The sequence below is a fragment of the Rhinopithecus roxellana genome, chromosome 19, assembly GCF_007565055.1.
Source record: "Rhinopithecus roxellana isolate Shanxi Qingling chromosome 19, ASM756505v1, whole genome shotgun sequence".
Classification (NCBI taxonomy): domain Eukaryota; kingdom Metazoa; phylum Chordata; class Mammalia; order Primates; family Cercopithecidae; genus Rhinopithecus; species Rhinopithecus roxellana.
This window is the reverse complement of record NC_044567.1, coordinates 67,295,581-67,315,819: the sequence shown is the minus strand read 5'-3', so window position 1 is coordinate 67,315,819 and position 20,239 is coordinate 67,295,581. Positions and strand designations below refer to the sequence as shown.

General features: G+C 54.4%; 1 protein-coding gene and 1 non-coding gene across 3 annotated transcripts in view; both read right to left on the bottom strand.

The window, feature by feature from the left end:
• MYO15A (myosin XVA) overlaps positions 1-20,239 on the bottom strand; it is a 74,715-nt gene that overhangs the window by 33,144 nt on the left and 21,332 nt on the right. Inside the window, exons 8-33 of one of the 2 annotated variants that reach the window (XM_030922660.1) lie at positions 19,852-19,857; positions 19,349-19,452; positions 19,160-19,223; positions 17,505-17,618; positions 16,688-16,849; positions 13,603-13,716; positions 12,953-13,011; positions 12,743-12,866; positions 11,699-11,794; positions 11,147-11,278; positions 10,457-10,582; positions 9,783-9,860; positions 8,749-8,897; positions 8,582-8,627; positions 8,271-8,395; positions 7,645-7,762; positions 7,167-7,342; positions 6,579-6,663; positions 5,813-5,866; positions 5,638-5,719; positions 5,434-5,564; positions 4,852-4,947; positions 3,337-3,572; positions 933-1,114; positions 574-646; positions 190-381 (exon numbers count right to left, since the gene is read on the bottom strand). In XM_030922660.1, coding sequence (XP_030778520.1) covers positions 190-381; positions 574-646; positions 933-1,114; positions 3,337-3,572; positions 4,852-4,947; positions 5,434-5,564; positions 5,638-5,719; positions 5,813-5,866; positions 6,579-6,663; positions 7,167-7,342; positions 7,645-7,762; positions 8,271-8,395; positions 8,582-8,627; positions 8,749-8,897; positions 9,783-9,860; positions 10,457-10,582; positions 11,147-11,278; positions 11,699-11,794; positions 12,743-12,866; positions 12,953-13,011; positions 13,603-13,716; positions 16,688-16,849; positions 17,505-17,618; positions 19,160-19,223; positions 19,349-19,452; positions 19,852-19,857 — 2,924 coding nt within the window. Of the gene's footprint in view, positions 1-189; positions 382-573; positions 647-932; positions 1,115-3,336; positions 3,573-4,851; positions 4,948-5,433; positions 5,565-5,637; positions 5,720-5,812; positions 5,867-6,578; positions 6,664-7,166; positions 7,343-7,644; positions 7,763-8,270; positions 8,396-8,581; positions 8,628-8,748; positions 8,898-9,782; positions 9,861-10,456; positions 10,583-11,146; positions 11,279-11,698; positions 11,795-12,742; positions 12,867-12,952; positions 13,012-13,602; positions 13,717-16,687; positions 16,850-17,504; positions 17,619-19,159; positions 19,224-19,348; positions 19,458-19,851; positions 19,858-20,239 lie in introns of both variants that reach the window. The other variant, XM_030922661.1, reaches the window with a different exon arrangement.
• On the bottom strand, positions 2,790-2,893 carry LOC115895068. Its single transcript, XR_004055270.1, has one exon. It is a non-coding gene; the product is annotated as a small nucleolar RNA U13 (small nucleolar RNA).

Below are 20,239 nucleotides of genomic sequence, written 5' to 3'. Positions count from 1 at the left end.
TGGGATTACAGGCTTGAGCCACCGCGCCCGGCCGGCTTTCTCCCTTTAAAAGCAGGATCCTTTGGTGAACTCTACCTCCTTAAGAACCTGAAGTCTAAGTTCAGGGCTCAGCCTGTCCCAGCAGCTGGGAGGGGCAGGCCTTCTGCCTGGGAGTGGCCATCTGTGAGGGGGTACCCCGTAGCTACCTACACTTTGGGGCCTCCCCTGCTGGTTACAGGCCCCTCTGCACCCACAATGAAGTAGGACTTCTGTCGAGGGAAGTCTCTGAGCAGCTCCAGGTCCGATACCAGGTCCAACACATAGTCGTGGCCAGCCAGCTCTGCCCACTGGACACCATTCTTCATGGCCACGGTCCAGCCACGCCAGCCATCTGCCAGCCCCCTGGTGATGGCATGAACAGGAATAGAAATGAGGGACAGAGTCGTCAGGCACTACCTGGGGAGATCCTGGGTTATAAGCCAGACCCTAAACATGAGCAGAGTGGACCCTATGGGACCCTCTGGGGGATCTGACCTCCCCCCACAACATTCCAGGTACATAAGAGTATGCTGGGAGGGCATCCTAGGAGCCAACCTGTGCCTCAGAATGTCTCCAGCCACCTCTTCCCCCGTACTCCAGGAGTGCACTGGGCAGGAGAACTGGTCACCTGGGGCACAGCAGGTGCTGGGCTCAGGTTGGAGCATCTGAGTCCAGTTTAGCTGTATCTCCCTGCTTGCTTCTTCCTCTCAGGCTTCCTGTATCTGTAGCCTCACTTCCCTGGCTTCCCTTTCCTGGGCCAGGTCCCACCACCCCCACACAGACTTTCACGCAGAGCCACATCTGAGAAGGCCCCTCCCCAGCTCCAGAACATCCAGTGGCTTCTGCCATCCCCAGGGCTCACTGGGCCCTGCTGACTCCCACTGCCCTCACTGAGGTGGGAGAAGGCAGCTTACCATTGAAGCAGCCCACGTCCAGCGCCATGTTGGCCTTCTCATAGGTCGCTGTCCACTCGAGCTGGGTCGGGGGTAAGGTGCGGGCAGCCCCCAAGCCCTGCTGTTGGGCCCGGCCCATGGCCTGCATGAGGCGGTGCTGACACACAGCCTGGAAGCCATTCCGCCCATAATCAGACACAAACCTGATGGGTAGGAGTTGGAGCCGGGATCAAGAGGGATCTGAAGCTAGCTAGGGGCTGGGGTCTGTGGGGTGGGGGTAGGAAATTCTGAGGTTAGTCCGAGAAAGGCCCAGGCTATTCCAGAGCTCCAAGGTGAGGCTGCGAAGGCCCCAGGCTAGTTCAGAAGGGTCCCAGGCTAGAGTCCAGTGCTCTGGGACTGCATTTAAGGGGTCCCAGGTTAGCTTACAAAAGATCTCAGGGTAGTTTAGAGTCCCATGGCTAAACTGAAAGGGTCCCAGGTTAGTCCAGAAGTGTCTCAGGCCAGCACAGAGGTCCAAGGATAGGCCAAAGAGGTTCCAGCTTGTTGGAACAAAATGTCATTGACAGGATGGGGTCTGCAGCTGGGTGTGGGCAACCAGAACTCTGTCTTCACTCTCTCACAGGGCAACCTTGGGTGGTTATCTGCCCTCTGAGCCTCTCCTCCAAGTTTTCATCTATAAAAGGGACGGCTGAGCGTTCAACTCAACCCAGGCCCAATGAGCCCAATCCCTACCAGTCATTCCTCATGCTTCCCTCACCCCAACATCTTACATCCCCTGCAGCTAAGCCTGGCCAGAGCAGCACTGGTGCAGGCCCACAGTAGCTAGAGAGGGAACCTAGCACCATGCCCTCAGGAAAGCCCCAGGCAGCCAGGCCAGCAATGGCCCGACCCTGCTGTCAGCTGCCACGGAGTCACAAGACTCACCAGGTGATGTCCACCTGCTACATGCTGGTCTGAGCAAGAGTCTGTACACTCCGTAACTCATGGAGGTGGGTTCTGTTGCCATCCCCAAATTATAAGGGAGAAACAGGTTCAGAGAGGGGCAGTGACTTGTCTCAGGCCACACAGCAGGTAAGTATCAAAGCTGAGATTCACACCCAGGGCCTGCCTGTGTGATTTCCTTGCAAATCATCCTTCTCATCCAGCAGGGTGACATCACTGTGATGGTTATACCCACATAGCACCTACCATGTGCCCCTCTCTGTTCTAAGCACTTCACGTGTGTTTATTTTGTCCGCACAATAGCCTATGAAGTAGGTACTATCATTATGCCATTTTTTTTTTAACATCAGACAGGGTCTTGCTCTGTTGCCCAGGCTGAAGTGTAAGTGGCATGATCCTGGCTCACTGCATCCTCAACCTCCTGGGTTCAAGCAATGCTCCTGCCTCAACCTCCTGAGTATCTGGGACTACATGTGTGTGCCACTATGCCTGGTTAATTTTTAAATTTTTTTTTTTTTTTTTTTTTTTTTTTGAGACGGAGTCTCCCTCTGTCGCCCAGGCTGGAGTACAGTGGCCGGATCTCAGCTCACTGCAAGCTCCACCTCCCGGGTTTATGCCATTCTCCTGCCTCAGCCTCCCGAGTAGCTGGGACTACAGGTGCCCGCCACCTCGCCCGGCTAGTTTTTTGTATTTTTTAGTAGAGACGGGGTTTCACCGTATTAGCCAGGATGGTCTCGATCTCCTGACCTCGTGATCCGCCCGTCTCGGCCTCCCAAAGTGCTGGGATTACAGGCTTGAGCCACTGTGCCCGGCCAATTTTTAAATTTTTTGCAGAGACAAGGTCTGGATACATTGTCCAGGCTGGCCTTGAACTCCTGGGCTCAAGCGATCCTCCCATCTTGGCCTCCCAAAGTGCTGGGATTACAGGCATGAGCCACTGTGCCTGGTCTTGTGCTGATGTTTTAGCAAAGTTTGAGGGTGACACATCTCATGCCTGAGCATGAAAAGTCAATCATCACACTTATAGACTATAAAAGAATAACCCCCATTTGATATGTAAGGAAACTGAAGCCCAGAGAGGTTAAGTAACTTACCCAAGGTCACACAGCTCATATGACTGAGCTGGGATTTGAACCCTGATTGTCTGAGTCCAGCATCCACGCTCCTGATCACCCCACTAAACTCTCATGCTGTGAGAGGTCAGTGCTCTTTTCCAAATTCCCCACATGCTGGTCTTGTCCCACTCTGAGTTCTGGAAGTCCCTCATCCAGGCTGACCCAACTCCTAGCCCCTGCAGTGAAGGCCTGCCCTCCTTTCTTGCTCTGAGCCCAGCAGAAACGCAGAGCAGCCCCTGGCCAGCCTCCATGCCTGAGCTTCCCAGCATAGAGATATGACTCCTGGCCTGACCTTTAAGACCCCGACTTGGGCCCCACTGCTGGTGCCACCGTCCCTCATGTCCCAGCCCCTACCCAGTCCCACTCACTTGAGAAGGTACTTGTTGAAGCGCGGGGAAGGTGCAAAGCCACTGAGGCAGGTGGCCAGCAGCAGCCAGCCCCGCTCAGCATTGTGGGCATTGTGATTGTGCCACACCTGATTGGCCAGCTGTGCCAGGATCTCGTCCCGCAGCTCAGGCACCGCCAGTCCCTTCTGCACAATGTAGTTCCCGAAGATGTTCTCCCGGGCACCATGCAGGTGGGGGTCACCCATGAAGCGCAGGATCTGGGCCACGAACAGAGTTTCCTGGGCGTCTCAGAAAGTTGTTCCTTCCAGTCCCCACCCCACAACATGCAGCCCTCTCATGTCCCTCCCATTTGTGCCTCTGCCCGTATAAATGTCCCTCATATTACAATATAACTGATATATATATATGGAGTACTTTTTTGAGACGGGGTCTCTGTCACCCAGACTGGAGTGCAGTGGCGGGATCTCAGCTCACTACATCCTCAACTTCCCTGGGCTCAAGTGATCCTCCCACCTCAGCCCCTCAAGTAGCTGGGATTACAGGTGCATGCAGCCACACCCAGCTAATTTTTATATTTTTAGTAGAGACAGCGTCTGACCATGTTGCCCAGGCTGGTCTCAAACTCCAGGACTCAAGGGATCTGCCTGCCTTGGCCTCCCAAAGTGCTGGGATTACAAGTGTGCGCCACCGCACCCAGCATACAACTGCCGTATTCTATGCTGAATGACCAGGCAGTTTACTTAAGCTATGGGAAAATTAAAGATCCAAAGTATGTCATCTTTCCTGTTCATTAACCTTCTAGAACTCTCCATGCAGCCCCAGCCCCCTCCCTGCACCGCTGGCCTCCAGCCAGCCCCCACCTCCTGCTCTAACTGGGCCGCAGAGTATTCTTTTTAACATTCAGATATGACCACATCCCTCTCACGGAAGCACCTGCCTTGGCTCCCTAGGTCCCTTGGGATGAAATCTAAGCTCTGGGTCTGTAATCAAGGCCTCACTGGCTAGTCTCACCCTTGCCCTCCTGACTCCGTTCTGACCATACCGATTTCCTCTTCTCTGTGTACTTTCTCCACTCTCCCTGCCTGGCAAATTCCCCTCCAGCTCAAATGCCTTCTCCTCCAGGAAGCCCTCTCTGGCCCTGCCCAGGGCTGAATTAGTGGCCCCATCAGACTCCCTAGCCTTGGTGCTTCCCTCTGTCCATACTGGTGGTCACTGGCTGGGTCGACTCTGCCTCCCCCTTCAGACTGAGAAGTTCTTAAGGAGAAGGCCTGGGTATCTTCTTGGTGTCCCTGAGAGGCTCCAAGGCAGCCTTTTTTTTTTTTTTTTTCGCCAGGAAGATGGCTGGGAGAAGAAAATTCACCAGTCCTCAGAGAGGAAGCCAGATCTCCCCCTCTGACATAAAAGTCCCTCCTTTGGGGAAGAGGTGTGGGGCTCATGGATTGGGCTTGGGGAGGGCTGGGAAGACTGGGAGCCTCATGGCCCAGCTTCAGGGCCAGGGGCTATGAATTAGAAGGTGGGCTGGGGCAGACCCCATACCAGCTTGAAGACGCTCACGGCTTCTGCATGGTGCTCGGCGGGCAGCTGCGTGAGGGGTGTCCTCAGGGGCACTGTCAGCATCCCAAAGGTAGGTTCCTAGGGCACAGGGCAGGCACATGAGCAGACAGAGCTGGGACTGACAGGCACATCTGGACCCACTGCTCCATGCCACATGGGACTCCAAGGCCTATGAGGCAGGGGCTTCGGTCCTCAGTGTATGGATGGGGAAACTGAGGGCTGGTGAGGGGCCACCACAGTGGCCTTCAGCAAGTCGGTGGTAGAGACAGGATAAACCCTCATCTGGAGGGGAGGAAATCAGAGCTGGGCTGACATGCTATGGCTCCACCAGTTGTTCAATTTCTGAAATATTTCCAGACTGGTTGGTGGTAAACAGCCCTGCCTGAGCTCCTCTGCTATCCAGACCCCAGGGATCTCCCAGATTCCCTATGATCCAGCAACTAAAATGTTCATACCCAACACCACAGGGCACAGCCAGGAGCTTGCCCCAGGGCAAGGACAATGTCCATTCGAATTGGTCAGCGCCAATCAACCAGGACACCTTGGACCTCAGCTAGCCCTTACCTTGAAGTGGCACCGGACAAACTTGGCCATAGGATAGTTGTTGATGTCCAGGGGCAGTGTGACACGGGGCTCAGCCTGGAGCCTAGGAGTCCGCACAGGGGCCACCTGAGGCACCTGGGCCAGCCTGAGACCTGTGGAGAGAGGAGGGAATGCGGTACCTGCTCTGATCTGCCTGTGTCCTCCCCCCGCCTGGCGCTGACCCACCTGCCACTGCTTGCAAGAGCCCAGCCAGCTCAGCCGGTACCTCCAGGTGCCCCACAGCCACTACCTCCCGCTTGCTCAGCTCCTGGAGGGACAGTGCATGGGGCAGACAGGCCTGCCACATCCCCACCTGCCAGCCTCCCTCCTTGACCGTGCTGCCACCCAGACTCACATCCACCTCCTGCTCCCGCAGCCACGCCCCCTCCACCTGGCACCTCCACTCTGCCCTCAGCTTCAGGAGAGCAGATGTCAAGGTGGGGAGTGGCAGGCAGAGGTGACGATGGGCACCCAGGCAGGCCAGGCCAGCTTACGCAAGGCGGCCACACTCAAGCAAGGGGACAGCTTGCCTGTTGTGTGGAGGTGACTCCCCGCCTCCACACGTGGGGCAGGAGGCTGAGGTTGGCCAGAGAAACAGGGAGGGGAAAGGAGAGAGAGCAAGAGAGAGACAGAGGCAAAAGGTGGAGGCAGGAAAATGCTGTGGAAAGAGACACACAAGGAGAATTTCTGGGAGGTGGCTGAGCACTGCATCATGGGAAGCCCTCCTCTGCAGCGCCACAAAACCTTCAGTAAAGGCTACCTACTGCTTCACTGCTTTGGGAACTGCATTTATCTTTCTGGTTGCTGGTTTACACAACAGTGGGTCAAGACATGAAGGTAAGAGCAAAACCATACCCAGTGATGTTCAGGTCGCCAAATTCTAATGGTCCTCAATTCCTGAAGACCCCACTGTGAACCCAGCACCAGCCCAAATCCTTCAATGCAACATCCCAAGGGGTAGATGAGAAAATTAAGGATAGACAATGGCCAAGGTTACAGAGCTAGTGGGTGGCAGAGGCAGAATTTGAACCCAAGGCGGCCTGAGGCCAGTGGTCTCCTCTTGGGTGCTAAGCGCCTTTTCCCCTTCTCTGCTGTCCCCTTGGACCCAGATAAGGTAGAGCCTATACCTTGAGATAGCGTCGGCGGCTCATGTATGCGTGTACCAGGGACCGGAACTTCACCAGACTCCTCCTCATCTGCTGATAGCGTTGCCTGGGTTGGGGGAGTGGGGAAGGTCAGGGATTGGGGCCACAGGGTGACAGGGTGACCTAGGGGCAAAGAGGCCCTTGCCAGCCTGGCCTGGGAGCCAGTGCCCACATCTCACTCTTGGGGTCCTTTGGCACAAAGGGAAACTGGAGCTCAGAGAGGGGCAGTGACTTGGCCAAGGTCACACAGCAAATTAAGTAGCAAGGTCTGGATTAAACCTGCCTGAATAATTTATTTCCCAACAGTTTATAATCTCAGGGTCCCTGAAATGCAGGGTAAGGTCCCTCTTGGCTGAATGGATTCCCACCCACCAGTTACAAGGACCTGGGGTTGGCTGGGAAGGACATTCAAAAGCAGAGACACAGAGAATCTGATCATCCTCCTACAGAGGCCTCTACCCTCAGCTTTCATACTTCCAGGGATAGGGAGCTCACCACCCAAGGTCAGGCGTGGCCTCTCCCGAGCCTGACCATAGGTCTCCTAGGAATCCTGCCTTTTCTGCACCTCACCTGGCAAGGTAGCCACGAGCCCGGCTTTGCAGCAGGATGATCTTGTGGCGCAGAGAGCGGAATCGCCGCTTAATGAAGAAGCCACGGAGGCAGCGCTGCAGAGTGAGGGCTGCCAGATTCAGGACATGCTCTCGCATACTCTCCAGCAGCTGGTATAGGTGTTCCTTAAGGAACAGCTGAGGGCAGGAGGAAGGCACTGAGGCAGATAGGAGCCAGGAGGCTGGACTAAGGGCCCCTCCCTCTCTAGACGTCCGTGGAGACAGAATAGGCAGGGCAGCCTCCTGGAGCAGGGCTGGAGGATGGGGTGGATTTGGAGAGGTTGAAGGATGCTGGTGAATCAGGTAGTTAGCATTCTATGTCCCAAGCTCATCTGGGTTGCTCCTGGGACGACAGTCTCTAGCTTGGACATTTCTGACTCAGTAGTTGTGAAGCCCCCGAACTTGGGGTCTCCAAGGGCTGACTGTGGGGCGGGACTCACCTTGCTGACCCCAACACGGTACATGTTTGGCATGACTTTGCACAGGCGACTCAGCACTGACACACACATGTCCCCATTAGCTGGCAGGTCATGCTTGAGGGCCACTAGACAGCAGTACCTGGCAGGGGGCCCAAACTCAGTCTGGGGCTATGAGACCTACCCGGGGTGCCTGCTAGACCATGGGGTTACCGCCCCCAGTCCCGTGTCCAAAAAGCCTGGTCCCAGTGGTGGCTCCACGAATAGTTTATTGTAATCTGAAAAAAGGCACTCCATCCTCAAGACTCTTTACTTCTGGGTGTCAGACAATCGTTATAATAGATGATTTCAGTAGAACAAGACACTTGACTGCCACCTGCTGGAAACTTGTCATTGTAACTACTAAAACCATTCTAATCAACACGGAGGGTTGATTATACATATTATATGTTATACAACATATAACTACAAAAAAGGCAATACAATAAATGCATCTACCACATAACAGCTAGCATGTGGCAGCCTTGTGAAGTATACAACCTGAGCAACTGTGCATGGCAAGCCCTGTACTGCCTGGGTTGTGTATTCCTGGGGCCATGGGGACTTGGGCAGGGATTTGTAGAGCTCAGGAACTACCCTAAGCAAGATACCTGTCGATGAACCCCTGGAAAGGCAGGCGCACTGGAAATCCCTCCTTGCGGATCCTCACAGTCTCCAGCACCCCTGAATAGCGTAACTGTGCCATTACCACATCTGGCTCAAAGAGACTTGGCTCCTGTAGGGATGCCCAGAGAGGGAGTCTGCACACTGGCTCAGCCATGTGCAAAGGGCACCGTCATGGTGAATAGTCCCAATGCTAGGCTGGGCAGATGCAGGTCCAGAGAGGCCAAGCCACTTGCCCAAGGTCACACAGCATGGGCAGGAGGATTTGGCTCTCTCAGAGGCCTCAGCTCTCACTCACCTTCTTGTGGTTGGGCTTCAGGCAACGCATGAACAAGGGGTTACACCTGGTAGCGGCAGGAAGAGGACAGCGTGAGGCCTCCGAAAAAGAAGGTGCTCACCCTCTGAGGGTCATGAGGTGGGTTAAGGATGAGGCTGGGTGCTCCGCCCACCTGCCCCGCACCTCACCTCTCCATCTTTTCCACCAGATCCAGGAGTGACTGCTGGAACTTGGCAGCCACGGTGTGTGCCTTGTAGAGCCGAGTGACGGAGCTGCTCTTGCCCAGGCGCTGAGGGGCAGCCTGTGGGGCATGGCTGGAGAAGAGGTGTGCCACCACCTGGGCAGGGGTCAGGGCAGGGAAAACAGACAGGCAGGGGCCGGGAGACCAAAATGAGGAGGAACAGGGAGCAGGAGTCAAATCTCTGGACCAGGGGGATCTGAAGACTAACTGGACCCCTGTTCTCTCTGCAAGGCCTCTGTCATCCTGCCTTACATGCTTCTCAAAACAGGTAGGGCTCAGCACCTTTTTGGGATGGATCCCATAACTGGCTTTTTCCCCTTCAGTCTAAGGAACACACAGTCACTGACTGTGTGCCTGGCCCCAAGGTGGCCTGTTAGACACATGGTTGTGAACTCTGGCTATGACCTCATGAGGAGGGTACCCAGTGGACAGGAGGAAGGGAAGGGCCAGATAGGGGAGGTGATGTTACCAGGCCTGTGTTCTGTCATAGGGCCATCTGCTGGCCGTAGTGTAGCTGGGATGCAGGGCCCTCCCTAAGCCTTCAAGGAACCCAAAGTTGGTACCCCAAGCTCTCCCCTGGGGCCTTATGGGTGGGGTGGGGGAAACTGAGAACACCAGGAGGTGGGATTGGGGGAACAGGTCTGGCAAGAAACCAGGAAAGAATGGGCCAGGGAATGGGTTGGGGCCCGGAGTGGGGTAAGTACAGGGCAAGGTCACAGCTGGTGGGGTACAGAGTTAGAATTGGGAGTGGGGCCGGGGTCTAGCCACTGGGGCTGTCAGGAGCCAGATGGCAGGATCAGGATGAGGAGCCAAGCTAGGCGGGAACAGGCCAGGAACAGGATATCTAGGCCACCCTTGTCTTTGGCCAAAGCTAAGCGGAGCCAGGACGTGGCAACATGGTCTAAGGCTTGAAGGCGGGCTGGGGGTGGGGGTGGGGCCATGCATGGGGGCAGGGCCAGAGCGGTGGGAGGTGAGGCTCACCCGTGTCCGGCTCCGTACGAACAGGTCCAGCACGTCCTGGCGCACTTGGTCGTGGTTCTTGTCCAGGAACTTGTGCACCTGAAAAGGGGAACAATGGCCCAGGTAATCCTGGCCTGTCTCTCTGTCTATCCTAGGAGGGATTGGATCCTCCTCACTTCTATGGTCCCTACCTCTCCAGCTCCCACCATTCTGCCTATTCCTGGGGGAGGAGAGCATTCACCATGGCTTCACATGACCAACCTGGGTCTTGGCCTTACCCTCAGTGAAGGACATTGTCCTGCACCCATTCTACAGATGAGAAAAGTAAGGCCTGGATGGGGACAGAGGCATGGAATCCTAGCCTGAGACACCTCGAGGGCAGGAATGTGCCTCAGATAATAGTGATGAGGGTGACCACAGTGAAGTCACTATTGATGAGCTACTCTTTATCAAACCCACCCTGTATTTCTCACACCCACCCCATGAGTTGGGCACTATTATTATCCCCATTTTCCAAGTGAGAGAACTGAGGCTCAGACTAGTTAAGCAATTTGCTTAAGGTCACAGAGCTTGGGCACAGCAGAGTCAGAATTGGACCTGGGTGTGAATGTCTGGGGCCAGTGTTGTGCTTCTGTGTCTCCAACAGCTAGCAGCACTACAGCACCAGCGGCCAGGCCGACTGTCTCGGGGCTCACCTGGTAGGTGACCTTGCCTGCATAGTGCTTGATAGTGAACTCAGGCAGCGGCATCTTGGGTTTGGAATAGAGCGGGTTGGCGCCATGATGGTAGTGGCACTTCTGTAGGAAGGTGTGGTCTGTAGCCTGGGGGCAATTTAGGGATCAGTGGGTGGGCAGGGGGCCTGGACACCCTGTTCTTGGCCTGGTAGCAACCTCACTATCCCCAACTGCTCCCAATTGAGCACCAGAGAGGAACAACTCACAGCTTCCCATGGCTGCCCATCTCCCTGGGTCAGAAGGCAAGTGCCTGAGCCAGGCACTGGAGGCCTAAGTGGTCCCTCGAAGATAGGTGTGGCTGAGTGAGCTCCTAACTGCCTCCCCTCCAGGCCAACTGCCTTTGCACTCTATTGATTTCACTGTCATTCCACCCTTGTGTTTTGCAATCAGGATTTGAGGCCCAATCCCAAGGTTACCTACTCCAGGAAACCTTCTGTGACTTTCCAGGCTGGTGCAGCCTCTCTTCTGAACACACATAGCTGCCCACCTGGCCTCAATCACCCCAGGATGTGAATAGTAGGTCGGGTGTCCCAACCCCCCACTGCCTTCCTCAGGCCAGAGCAGAGAGGAATGAAGGAGTCAGGGTGGGATGAGGACACGAGGCTGAGAGAGCTGTGACCTGACTAGGCTCACACAGTGCCTGCAGCTCACCTGGGGAAAGCAACACTGGTCGTCGAGGATTCGCAGGATGCCATAAGGTTTCAGTGAGATGAGGTTGATGCAGGGCTGGTTGTCAGCAAAGGTGATCTCCTGCCAGTCGATCTGCTCACGGATATACTCCTCCTGCAGGCAGTGGGCAGCAGGAGCTCAACCTCCCATCCCTGTCCAGGGTCCACCCACCCTACCCACCCACCCTCCCTCCCAGGCTGAATCTAAAGGATTCATACCTCCCAGAACAGGGAACTCACCCCCTAATAAGGCAGCATGAACCAACTCAGGGTCCTGCTGCTCCCTCTGCCTGGGACAGCCCAGTAGAGGAGAAGGACCCCCCAAGGGGACTCCTCTCTGAGCACAGCACCTCAGCACCTTTCCCTCCAGAACAGAGACCTTCCCATGGGCTGGCCCCCAGCTTAGAATGCCTTTCCCTCCGCTGTCTACTGATGTCAGAATTGCCCTTAAACAACCAGTATATCCTCATCTGTCTCCAAGGAGGTCCACTGGCCAGTCAAGACAGGGACAGGAGTATTAATGGGGCCCACACACCTGCTCCTCCTGGAAGACGATCTTGTTGAAAAGGTACTGAAGGTTCTCGTTTGCATAGTTAATACACAGCTGCTCAAAGCTGTTGAAGCTCAGGTCCTGCCAGGTGGATGGGGAGGCTGGGACTGGTCCTTCCTTGGCCACCAGCCTGTTTGCCCTGCTTTCCCTGGTGGCAACTTCAAAAAGCTGGAGCTCAACCACAGACCCTCAGCTCAGAACCCTCCACGGCTCCTGCTGCACCCAGGACAGAACCTGACGGGCAGTGGCTGATGGCCAAGGCTCCGGGGCCTTCTGCCTGGGTTCAAATTGTGGCTCGGCCACTTTCTAGCTACATAACCTTGAATAACAGCCTCATGCCTCAGTTTTCCCATCTGTAAAATGAGAATACTGACAGTACCTGCCTCACAGGTTTACTGTAAGGATGAAGTGAATTAACAAAGTGCTTTGAACAGCACCTGGCACATAACAGGTGCCACGTGAGTGCATGTGATGGCCGCATCGTGCTCTTGCCCCATCCCTCGCCACTTCCTTTGCTGTGCACTGGCACAGTAGTCACCCCTCCCCCACACACGAAGTCCAGTCCCAGACCCCACGCCCCACCACCCCTCCCAGCCTTTGCATATTCTGCTCCCTGTACCTACAGTGCCTTTGCTGGGTCTTAGGAGTGTCTCGTCCTTATCCAGGAAGCCTTCCCCATTCCTGCCCAGGTGAACTAAAGGTGCCCACTGGAGCATATGGGCTTGTCAGAGTCTGCCCCCACTCCCACCTAGCCTCACCTGGAAGCTCCCCAAGGGTAGGGCCCTGGCTGGTCCTTTCTGGGCAGCTGGTATTGCCCAGCACAGAGCCTGGCCCGGAGGCCTTGGGAGTACTTGTGGTGAGTAAAGAAAATGAAAGGAGACAAGGGAGATGGTGACAGGGAGGGGTTCATGAAGGGAGGATGGCACCAGCTGCAGGCACAGAAAGGGATGGGAAGGGCAGCCCGAGACGCCTGAGGGAGGTGAGACCTTGCCTATGTCCCCCGCCCCTCAGCCTCCTACACGGCCCCACCTCGAAACCATAGATGTCCAGGATGGCGATGGACAGCGTGTCCTGCCGTGGGGATACCAGTGCGTTGACCCTGGTGATGAGCCAGCTGAACAGCAGTGCATACAAGACCTTGGCGATGGCATCCCTGAAGCAGAGGTGGTGCTAGTGTGAGCAGGACACTGTGTGGGGTGCTGGGCCTTGGGGCTCAGGCAGGGCAGGGCATGGCCTCACCTGGCATCCACAGCGCTCTCCACAGTTAGGGGCGTGAAGATCTTCTCTCGCATTGTCTCCTAAGGAAGGGCACAGCCCTTGAGTGACAGCAGGCTGGCCACTGCCTCCAGAAAGCCCCCAGGGGACTAGGGGAGTGGGACCATGGGGAAGGGAGGCTGGAGGGATATAGTGACTGTGCACACAGAGACTAGGCAGGACCACCCTCACCCCCACCCCAGTTCTGCCTGGTAATGCTGGTAGTGGTGGGGACTGCAGGTCTAATGGGGAAGACAGAGGCATCAGCAGATACAATGAGATCAACCCTGGGAAGGGGGAATGGGCCTAGGACTGTGAAAGACCAGATGAGGCACTGACCCGGCCAAAGATTAGGGATGGCTTCTTAGAGGAGGGGATACCTGGATAGGCTCTTAAAGGATGAGTAGGTGTGAAAAGAGGAAGAGCATTCCAGGTAGAGGAAACAGCCTATGCAACAGTCTGAGATTGGAATCTGAAATGTCTTTGGGGTCTGAAATTACTCCCCTCCATGCCTGACCCAGGGACAGAGAGAGCAGGAGAGAGGGAAAGGCTGCCCACAAAGGATCAGCACAAGGCAGCTCTGTCCAGGCCCTGGTAGAAAGCTTTGTTTGAAGGCCAGATGCCCACAGACTCACGGTCACTTTGAAGGTGATGGCCTTCTGCAGACCCTCAGGGGAGATCTGCAGCAGCTCTGCCACGGCCTGGATCTCCCGGGCACTCACCACTGAGGCCACCTCCTGTGCATCCATCTATGCAAAATACCAACAGGAATGTGCTTTGAACTAGATAAGCCGAATTTAAAGTTCATATGAAAAACAGGGCCGGGCACTATGGCTCATGCCAGTAATGCCAGCACTTTGGGAGGCCGAGGCGGGCGGATCAGCTGAGGCCAGGAGTTCGAGACCAGCCTGACCAACATGGAGAAACCCCATCTTTAATAAAAATACAAGGGTCGGGCGCGGTGGCTCAAGCCTGTAATCCCAGCACTTTGGGAGGCCGAGACAGGCGGATCACGAGGTCAGGAGATCGAGACCATCCTGGCTAACACAGTGAAGCCCCGTCTCTACTAAAAAATACAAAAAAACTAGCCGGGCGAGGTGGCGGGCACCTGTAGTTCCAGCTACTCAGGAGGCTGAGGCAGGAGAATGGCGTAAACCCGGGAGGCGGAGCTTGCAGTGAGCTGAGATCCGGCCACTGCACTCCAGCCTGGGCGACAGAGCAAGACTCCGTCTCAAAACAAACAAACAAACAAAAAATACAAAACTAGCCGGGCATAGTGACACATGCTTGTAATCCCAGCTACTTGGGAGGCTGAGACAGGAGAATCGCTTGACCTGGGAGGTGGAGGTTGCAGTGAGCCGAAATCATGCCATTGCACTCTAGCCTGGGCAACAAGAGCAAAACTCTGTCTCAAAAAAAAAAAAAAAAAATAGCCACACACGGTAGTGGGTGCCTGTGATCCCAGCTACTCGGGAGACTGAGGCAGGAGAATCGTTTGAACCCAGGAGGCGGAGATTGCAGTGAGCTCAGGCCGTGCCATTGCACTCCAGCCTGGGCAACAAGAGTAAAACTCCGTCTCAAAAAAATTAAAAAGTAAAAAACAGAAACAGGCTGGGCACGGTGGCTCATGTCTGTAATCCTAGCACTTTGGGAGGCTGAGGTGGGAGGATCGAATGAAGCAGGAGGTTCAAGACCAGCCTGGCAACATAGTGAGACCCTGTCTAAAAAATGTGCTGGACATGGTGGCCTAAACCTGTAGTCCCAGCTACTCAGGAGGCTGAAGCAGGAGGATCGCTTGGGCCTAGGAGGTTGAGGCTGCAGTGAGCTATGACAGTGCCACTGTACTCCAGCCTGGGCCATAGAGTGAGACCCTGTCTCAAAAAATAAAAAGAAAAAAAAAAGCCGATTAAAAGAAAAAAAAACAGTGTAGTCATAGACACAGTACATAAATAGATTAAAAAAGCACAATAGAAAGTCTGGAATTAGACATAAATGTATGTATAAACTTAGCACATGATAAAGATGTATTTTTCTTTCTTTTTTATATATAATTTTTTTTTTGTAGAGATGGGGCCTTGCTATGTTGCCTAGGCTGGTCTCGAGCTCCTGGGCTCAAGCAATCCACCTGCCTTGGCCTCCCAAAATGTTGGGATTACAGGCACGAGCCACCATACTCAGCTAATGAAGATGTATTTTTCAAATCAAGAGATTAGGACAATTGAGTAAACATCTGGGAAAAAAAGTTGGATTCCTACGTCACACCTTACTAGGGTAAATTTGGATGGATCAAAGATTTAAATGTTTTTTAAAACTCACAAAATCCATAAAAGGTCTTAGAAAAAGTTATGGAAGAAGGCTGTTATAATTTTAGGAAGTTTCTCTAAAAATGAAAAGAAGTTTAAAATTTCAAATGTAAAATTTAAATATACTAGAAAAGATTGATAAATGAACTACCTAAAAATAATTTTAAAACAATTTGCGGCCGGGCGTGGTGGCTCAAGCCTGTAATTCCAGCACTTTGGGAGGCCGAGACGGGCGGATCACGAGGTCAGGAGATCGAGACCATCCTGGCTAACACAGTGAAACCCCGTCTCTACTAAAAAATACAAAAAACTAGCTGGGCGTGGTGGCGGGCGCCTGTAGTCCCAGCTACTCAGGAGGCTGAGGCAGGAGAATGGCGTGAACCCGGGAGGTGGAGCTTGCAGTGAGCTGAGATCCGGCCACTGCACTCCAGCCTGGGTGACAGAGCAAGACTCCGTCTCAAAAAAAAAAAAAAAAAAACCATTTGCATAAAAAACCCAACAGGCCGGGCTTGGTGACTCACGGCTGTAATCCCAGCACTTTGGGAGGCCGAGGTGGGCGGATCACAAGGTCAAGAGATCAAGACCATCCTGGCCAACATGGTGAAACCCCATCTTTACTAAAAATACAAAACTTAGCTGGGTGTGGTAGCACACACCTGTAGTCCCAGCTACTCAGGAGGTTGAGGTAGGAGAATCGCTTGAACCTGGGAGGCGGAGGTTGCAGTGAGCCGAGATCGCGCCACTGCACTCCAGCCTGGCGACAGAGTGAGAATCCATCTCAAAGAAAAAATAAATACATAAAAATAAATAAAATAAAATAAAATAAAATAAAATAAACACCAAAGGGCTGGGCGCGGTGGCTCACGCCTATAATCCCAGCATTTTGGGAGGCCGAGGTGAGTGGATCGTTTCAGGTCAGGAGTTCAAGACCAGCCTGGCTAACATGGTGAAACCCCATCTCTACTAAAAATACAAAATAGTGGGGTGGTAGCGACACGTGCCTATAATCCCAGCTAGTTGGCAGGCTGAGGCAGGAGAATCACTTGAGCCTGGGAGGCGGAGGCTGCAGTGAGCCAAGACTGCGCCATTGCACTCCAGCCTGGGTGACGGAGTGAGACTCCTCCCCACCAAAAAAAAAAAAAAAAAAAAAAAAAAACACCAAAAAACATTGTAAGCAAAGTTAAAACATAAATGACAAACTGGAAGATATATGTGCAATTCATGTCAGAGACAAAAGGCTGATTTCCTTAATACATATAAGGAGGAAAAAGATGAACAACCCCAAAGGAAAAGGAAAAAAAACAGGAACAAGTGATGTGTGAATAGTGTAATCTGAAAGGGAAACAGAGAAGGCCTTGGAAAAGACGGCCAAGTCCAGAGGGTGCGGGCCCCATGGCAGGCTGTGGCGTCCCCTCACCTCATACTTCTCAAAGTAGACGTTGCCCAGGTGCAGGATGGAGGCCAGGATGCGGAAGATGCTGTCCTGGTCCTCGCTGCTGAAGCCCAGCACCTCCATGGCAGCCAGGAGTCGGCGAAAGTCATCTGCATCGCTCTTTCCTGCTATCTCACAGTTCCCACCCTGCGTGAGGGCAGAGGCTGAGGATCAGGGAGCTTGGGTGGGGCTGGGGAGCCCTCCAGGTCCTGCTCTGCCCTGACCAGCAGTGTGGCCTGAGCTGGTCACTCAAGCTCTCTTTCCACTCTCATGGGTACGGAGGCTCTGAGCAGGGCAGAGGACAGGGTTCACAGATTCTAAGCGCAATGTGTGGCAGGGGTTGTCACCTGTTGACCTTTGTAGCTGCCCAGTGATAATAATGAAAAGAGTAGTCAGTGTTTACTGAGCATGTACTGCATGCCAGGCCCTGTGTTAAGCTCTTTACATGCATTTCCTCATCTAAGCCTCACTACATCCCTGCAAAGTGATACTATGTTGTCCCCATTTTACAAGTGAGGAAACTGAGTCACAGAGAGGGGAAGTGTAGTATCTCTAGACTGGTAGGTTCTGTTCCGGGTTCCAGATTAATGAAGTCAGGTAGGCCTTTTCTGCTTCCACTTTGGACCCAGAAGACTCCTGGTCCCCCTCACTGCGACGAGATGTCTTAAATCCAAACTCACTCTCCCCAAATCTCCATCACCTTCACACTCCATCACTCACAACTCAGCTCCCTTAGCCCACCCAGGGGTGTTAGGGTGGGAGGACCAGGGCTGGGGGCCTTCAGATGCCTGCTGGCACTCACCTGGTTCAGATAGTAGTAGGTCTCAGCCTCTTGCAGGCTAAAGGCCTGCCGGAGCTGGGCAGGCAACCCGGCCAGCAACTCGTAGAAGATGTGGTAATTCCTCTCGTTTTTGGCCTGTAGAGTGGGTAGGTGGGCACAGAGAAGGGAACCACCTACCTAGGTGACCCCCAGGCACACATACAGGCCCAAGCCTGCCCACAAATGCACATGCACACAGCAGGCTGCAAATGAGAATAGACGCCTCTGTGATGGTTAGGGCTCCCAGCCTGGAGCCAGCTGCGGGTGAGGGCAGAAGCAGAGGTGCCCTGGTATGACTGAAGGTTGAGAGCGTTCTGGTGAGATTTTATTTGGTTAGGAGAAATAAGAGAAAAGGGACTCTTCTTCTCTTATGTGTACCGGCCACACACACCTACATACATATGTGTCCACAGACCACATGTGCACACAACAGAGCTTCTTGATGGCTGAGCACTTCCTGTGCACCAAGCCCTGTCCTAGGCCCCTGGGACACAGCGGGGAACAAGGCAGAGAGAAACCTCTGTCCTGATGGAGCCCACCCGCTAGCTAGGGAGATAGACATCAGCAAATCACTGGTTAAAACATAAAATTTGGCCAGGCACGGTGGCTCACGTCTGAATCCCAGCACTTGGGGAGGCTGAGACGGGCGGATCATAAGGTCAGGAGATCGAGACCATCCTGGCTAACATGGTGAAACCCCATCTCTACTAAAAATACAAAAAAAAAATTAGCTGGGTGTGGTGGTGGGCGCCTGTAGTTCCAGCTACTCAGGAGGCTGAGGCAGGAGAATGGCGTGAACCCGGGAGGCGGAGCTTGCAGTGAGCCGAGATGGTGCCATTGCACTCCAGCCTGGGCGACAGAGCAAGACTCCGTCTCAAAAAAAAAAACATAAAATATGGCCGGGTGCGGTGTAATCCCAGCGGTGGCTCACGCCTGTAATCCCAGCACTTTGGGAGGCCAAGGTGGGCGGATCACGAGGTCAGGAGATCGAGACCATCCTGGCTAGCATGGTGAAACCCCATGTCTACTAAAAATACAAAAAATTAGCCAGGCGTGGTGGCGGACACCTATAGTCCCAGCTACTCGGGAGGCTGAGGCAGGAGAATGGCGTGAATCTAGGAGGCCGAGGTTGCAGTGAGCCAAGATTGTGCCACTGCACTCCAGCCTGGGTGACAGAGTGAGACTCCGTCTCCGAAAAAACAAACAAAAACAAAAACAAAAAAAACGTAAGTACACTGGAGAGAAATAAAGCAGTGGTGGTGGGGGTTCTGATGGGATGGAGAGGTGCTGCGTTTTTAAATGGGGAGCTTCCTGAGTGGCTGAAATTGTAGGGGAGACTTGGAGGAGGTGAGGGGTTTGGCCAAGCAGGCGCCTGAGGGATAAGTGCTCCTGAGGGAAGGAACAGAAGGTGCAGAGGCCCTGGCAGAAGCGTGCCTGTGTATTGTGGGGCAGGGAGGAGCCACTGTGGCTGGAGGAGGGTCGGGGAGGGGAGGTCCCGGGCTCACATGTACACATGTACGCATGTATTCATACATTAATTTCACATCTACCCAGCCCCACCAGGGGCCAGGCTCTGACTATCTGTACCTCCCACCCCCACCCTGCCCATCACACAGGCCTGGGAGGGGCTGGCCCACCTGAAACACGATCCTGGATTTCTCAAGCAGATACTGGGAGGTTATGGCACCGGAGATCACGCCCCTGGGGTGGGGAGAACAGTCAGCTCTCAGTGGGGGTAGGAGGGCTGGTGTTGGCTCCGAGGGGCTGTGGCGGGACATGGAAGACACTGCAAAGCTTTTGGGAGGCCCTCCACTGTCCCAACTCACCCTTCCAGAAAGATTTCCATGAACTTCCCAAAGCGGCTGGAGTTGTCGTTCCTGACGGTTTTGGCATTACCGAAGGACTCCAAGAGGGGTGTTGCCTCCAGGATCTGGACTCCAGAAGGAGATGTGGGAATTGAGGGGCCAGGCACTGTTGTGGGGGCCTGGGTGGGGGGCTTAGCTGGGGACACCCAGACACAGGCCTCCCCAAGGACCTCCCTTTATGAGGGGTGACCAGAGGTGGGCTCCCTAGAGAATCCTGAGGTCTCTCCAGTGTCCCCCAGGGTCCCCCACCCCATGCTGCCCAACTCCCACACAGCAAGTCCCATGCTTTCCCTCTCCCAGTCTTCCAGCCTCCATGGTCCCCCACGGCAGCCCCTGACCACAAGCCCCAGCCCAGCCCAGGACAGGCCTTTGGATGTCCCTTCCTGCCTGTCCCTCCACCCACACAGGAGCAGGCACATCCACACACATTTTCCTGGACACACACACACACACACACAGAGTACCTTTATCTTCAAGAGCGCCCAGGAGGGAGGACAAAGAGAGAGACAAGAACAGAATGGAGTCACTAGCAGGACCCACCACCTCTCTCTCCAGGAGACTAGGAGCCTCAGACCAGGCAGGGACTAGCAAAAACCTGTGAGGCTCAGAGACCCCAGGGGTCTAGGCTTAGGGACTGCCATTGGGTCTCCAAGGTATGAAAATATGCCGAATCTGCCTTCCAAACGGCTCTGGGGATGTCCTCTTCTCCCCTCCCCCATGGCTACTACCAGCCAAGGATCCCTGAACCTCCGCCCTGGCCTTCCTCACTGTTCTCTGACACCCAGGCCCACTCCTGCCTCTGACCATTGGCATATCCTGTTCCCTCTGCTTAGACGCCACTGCTCCCATGCA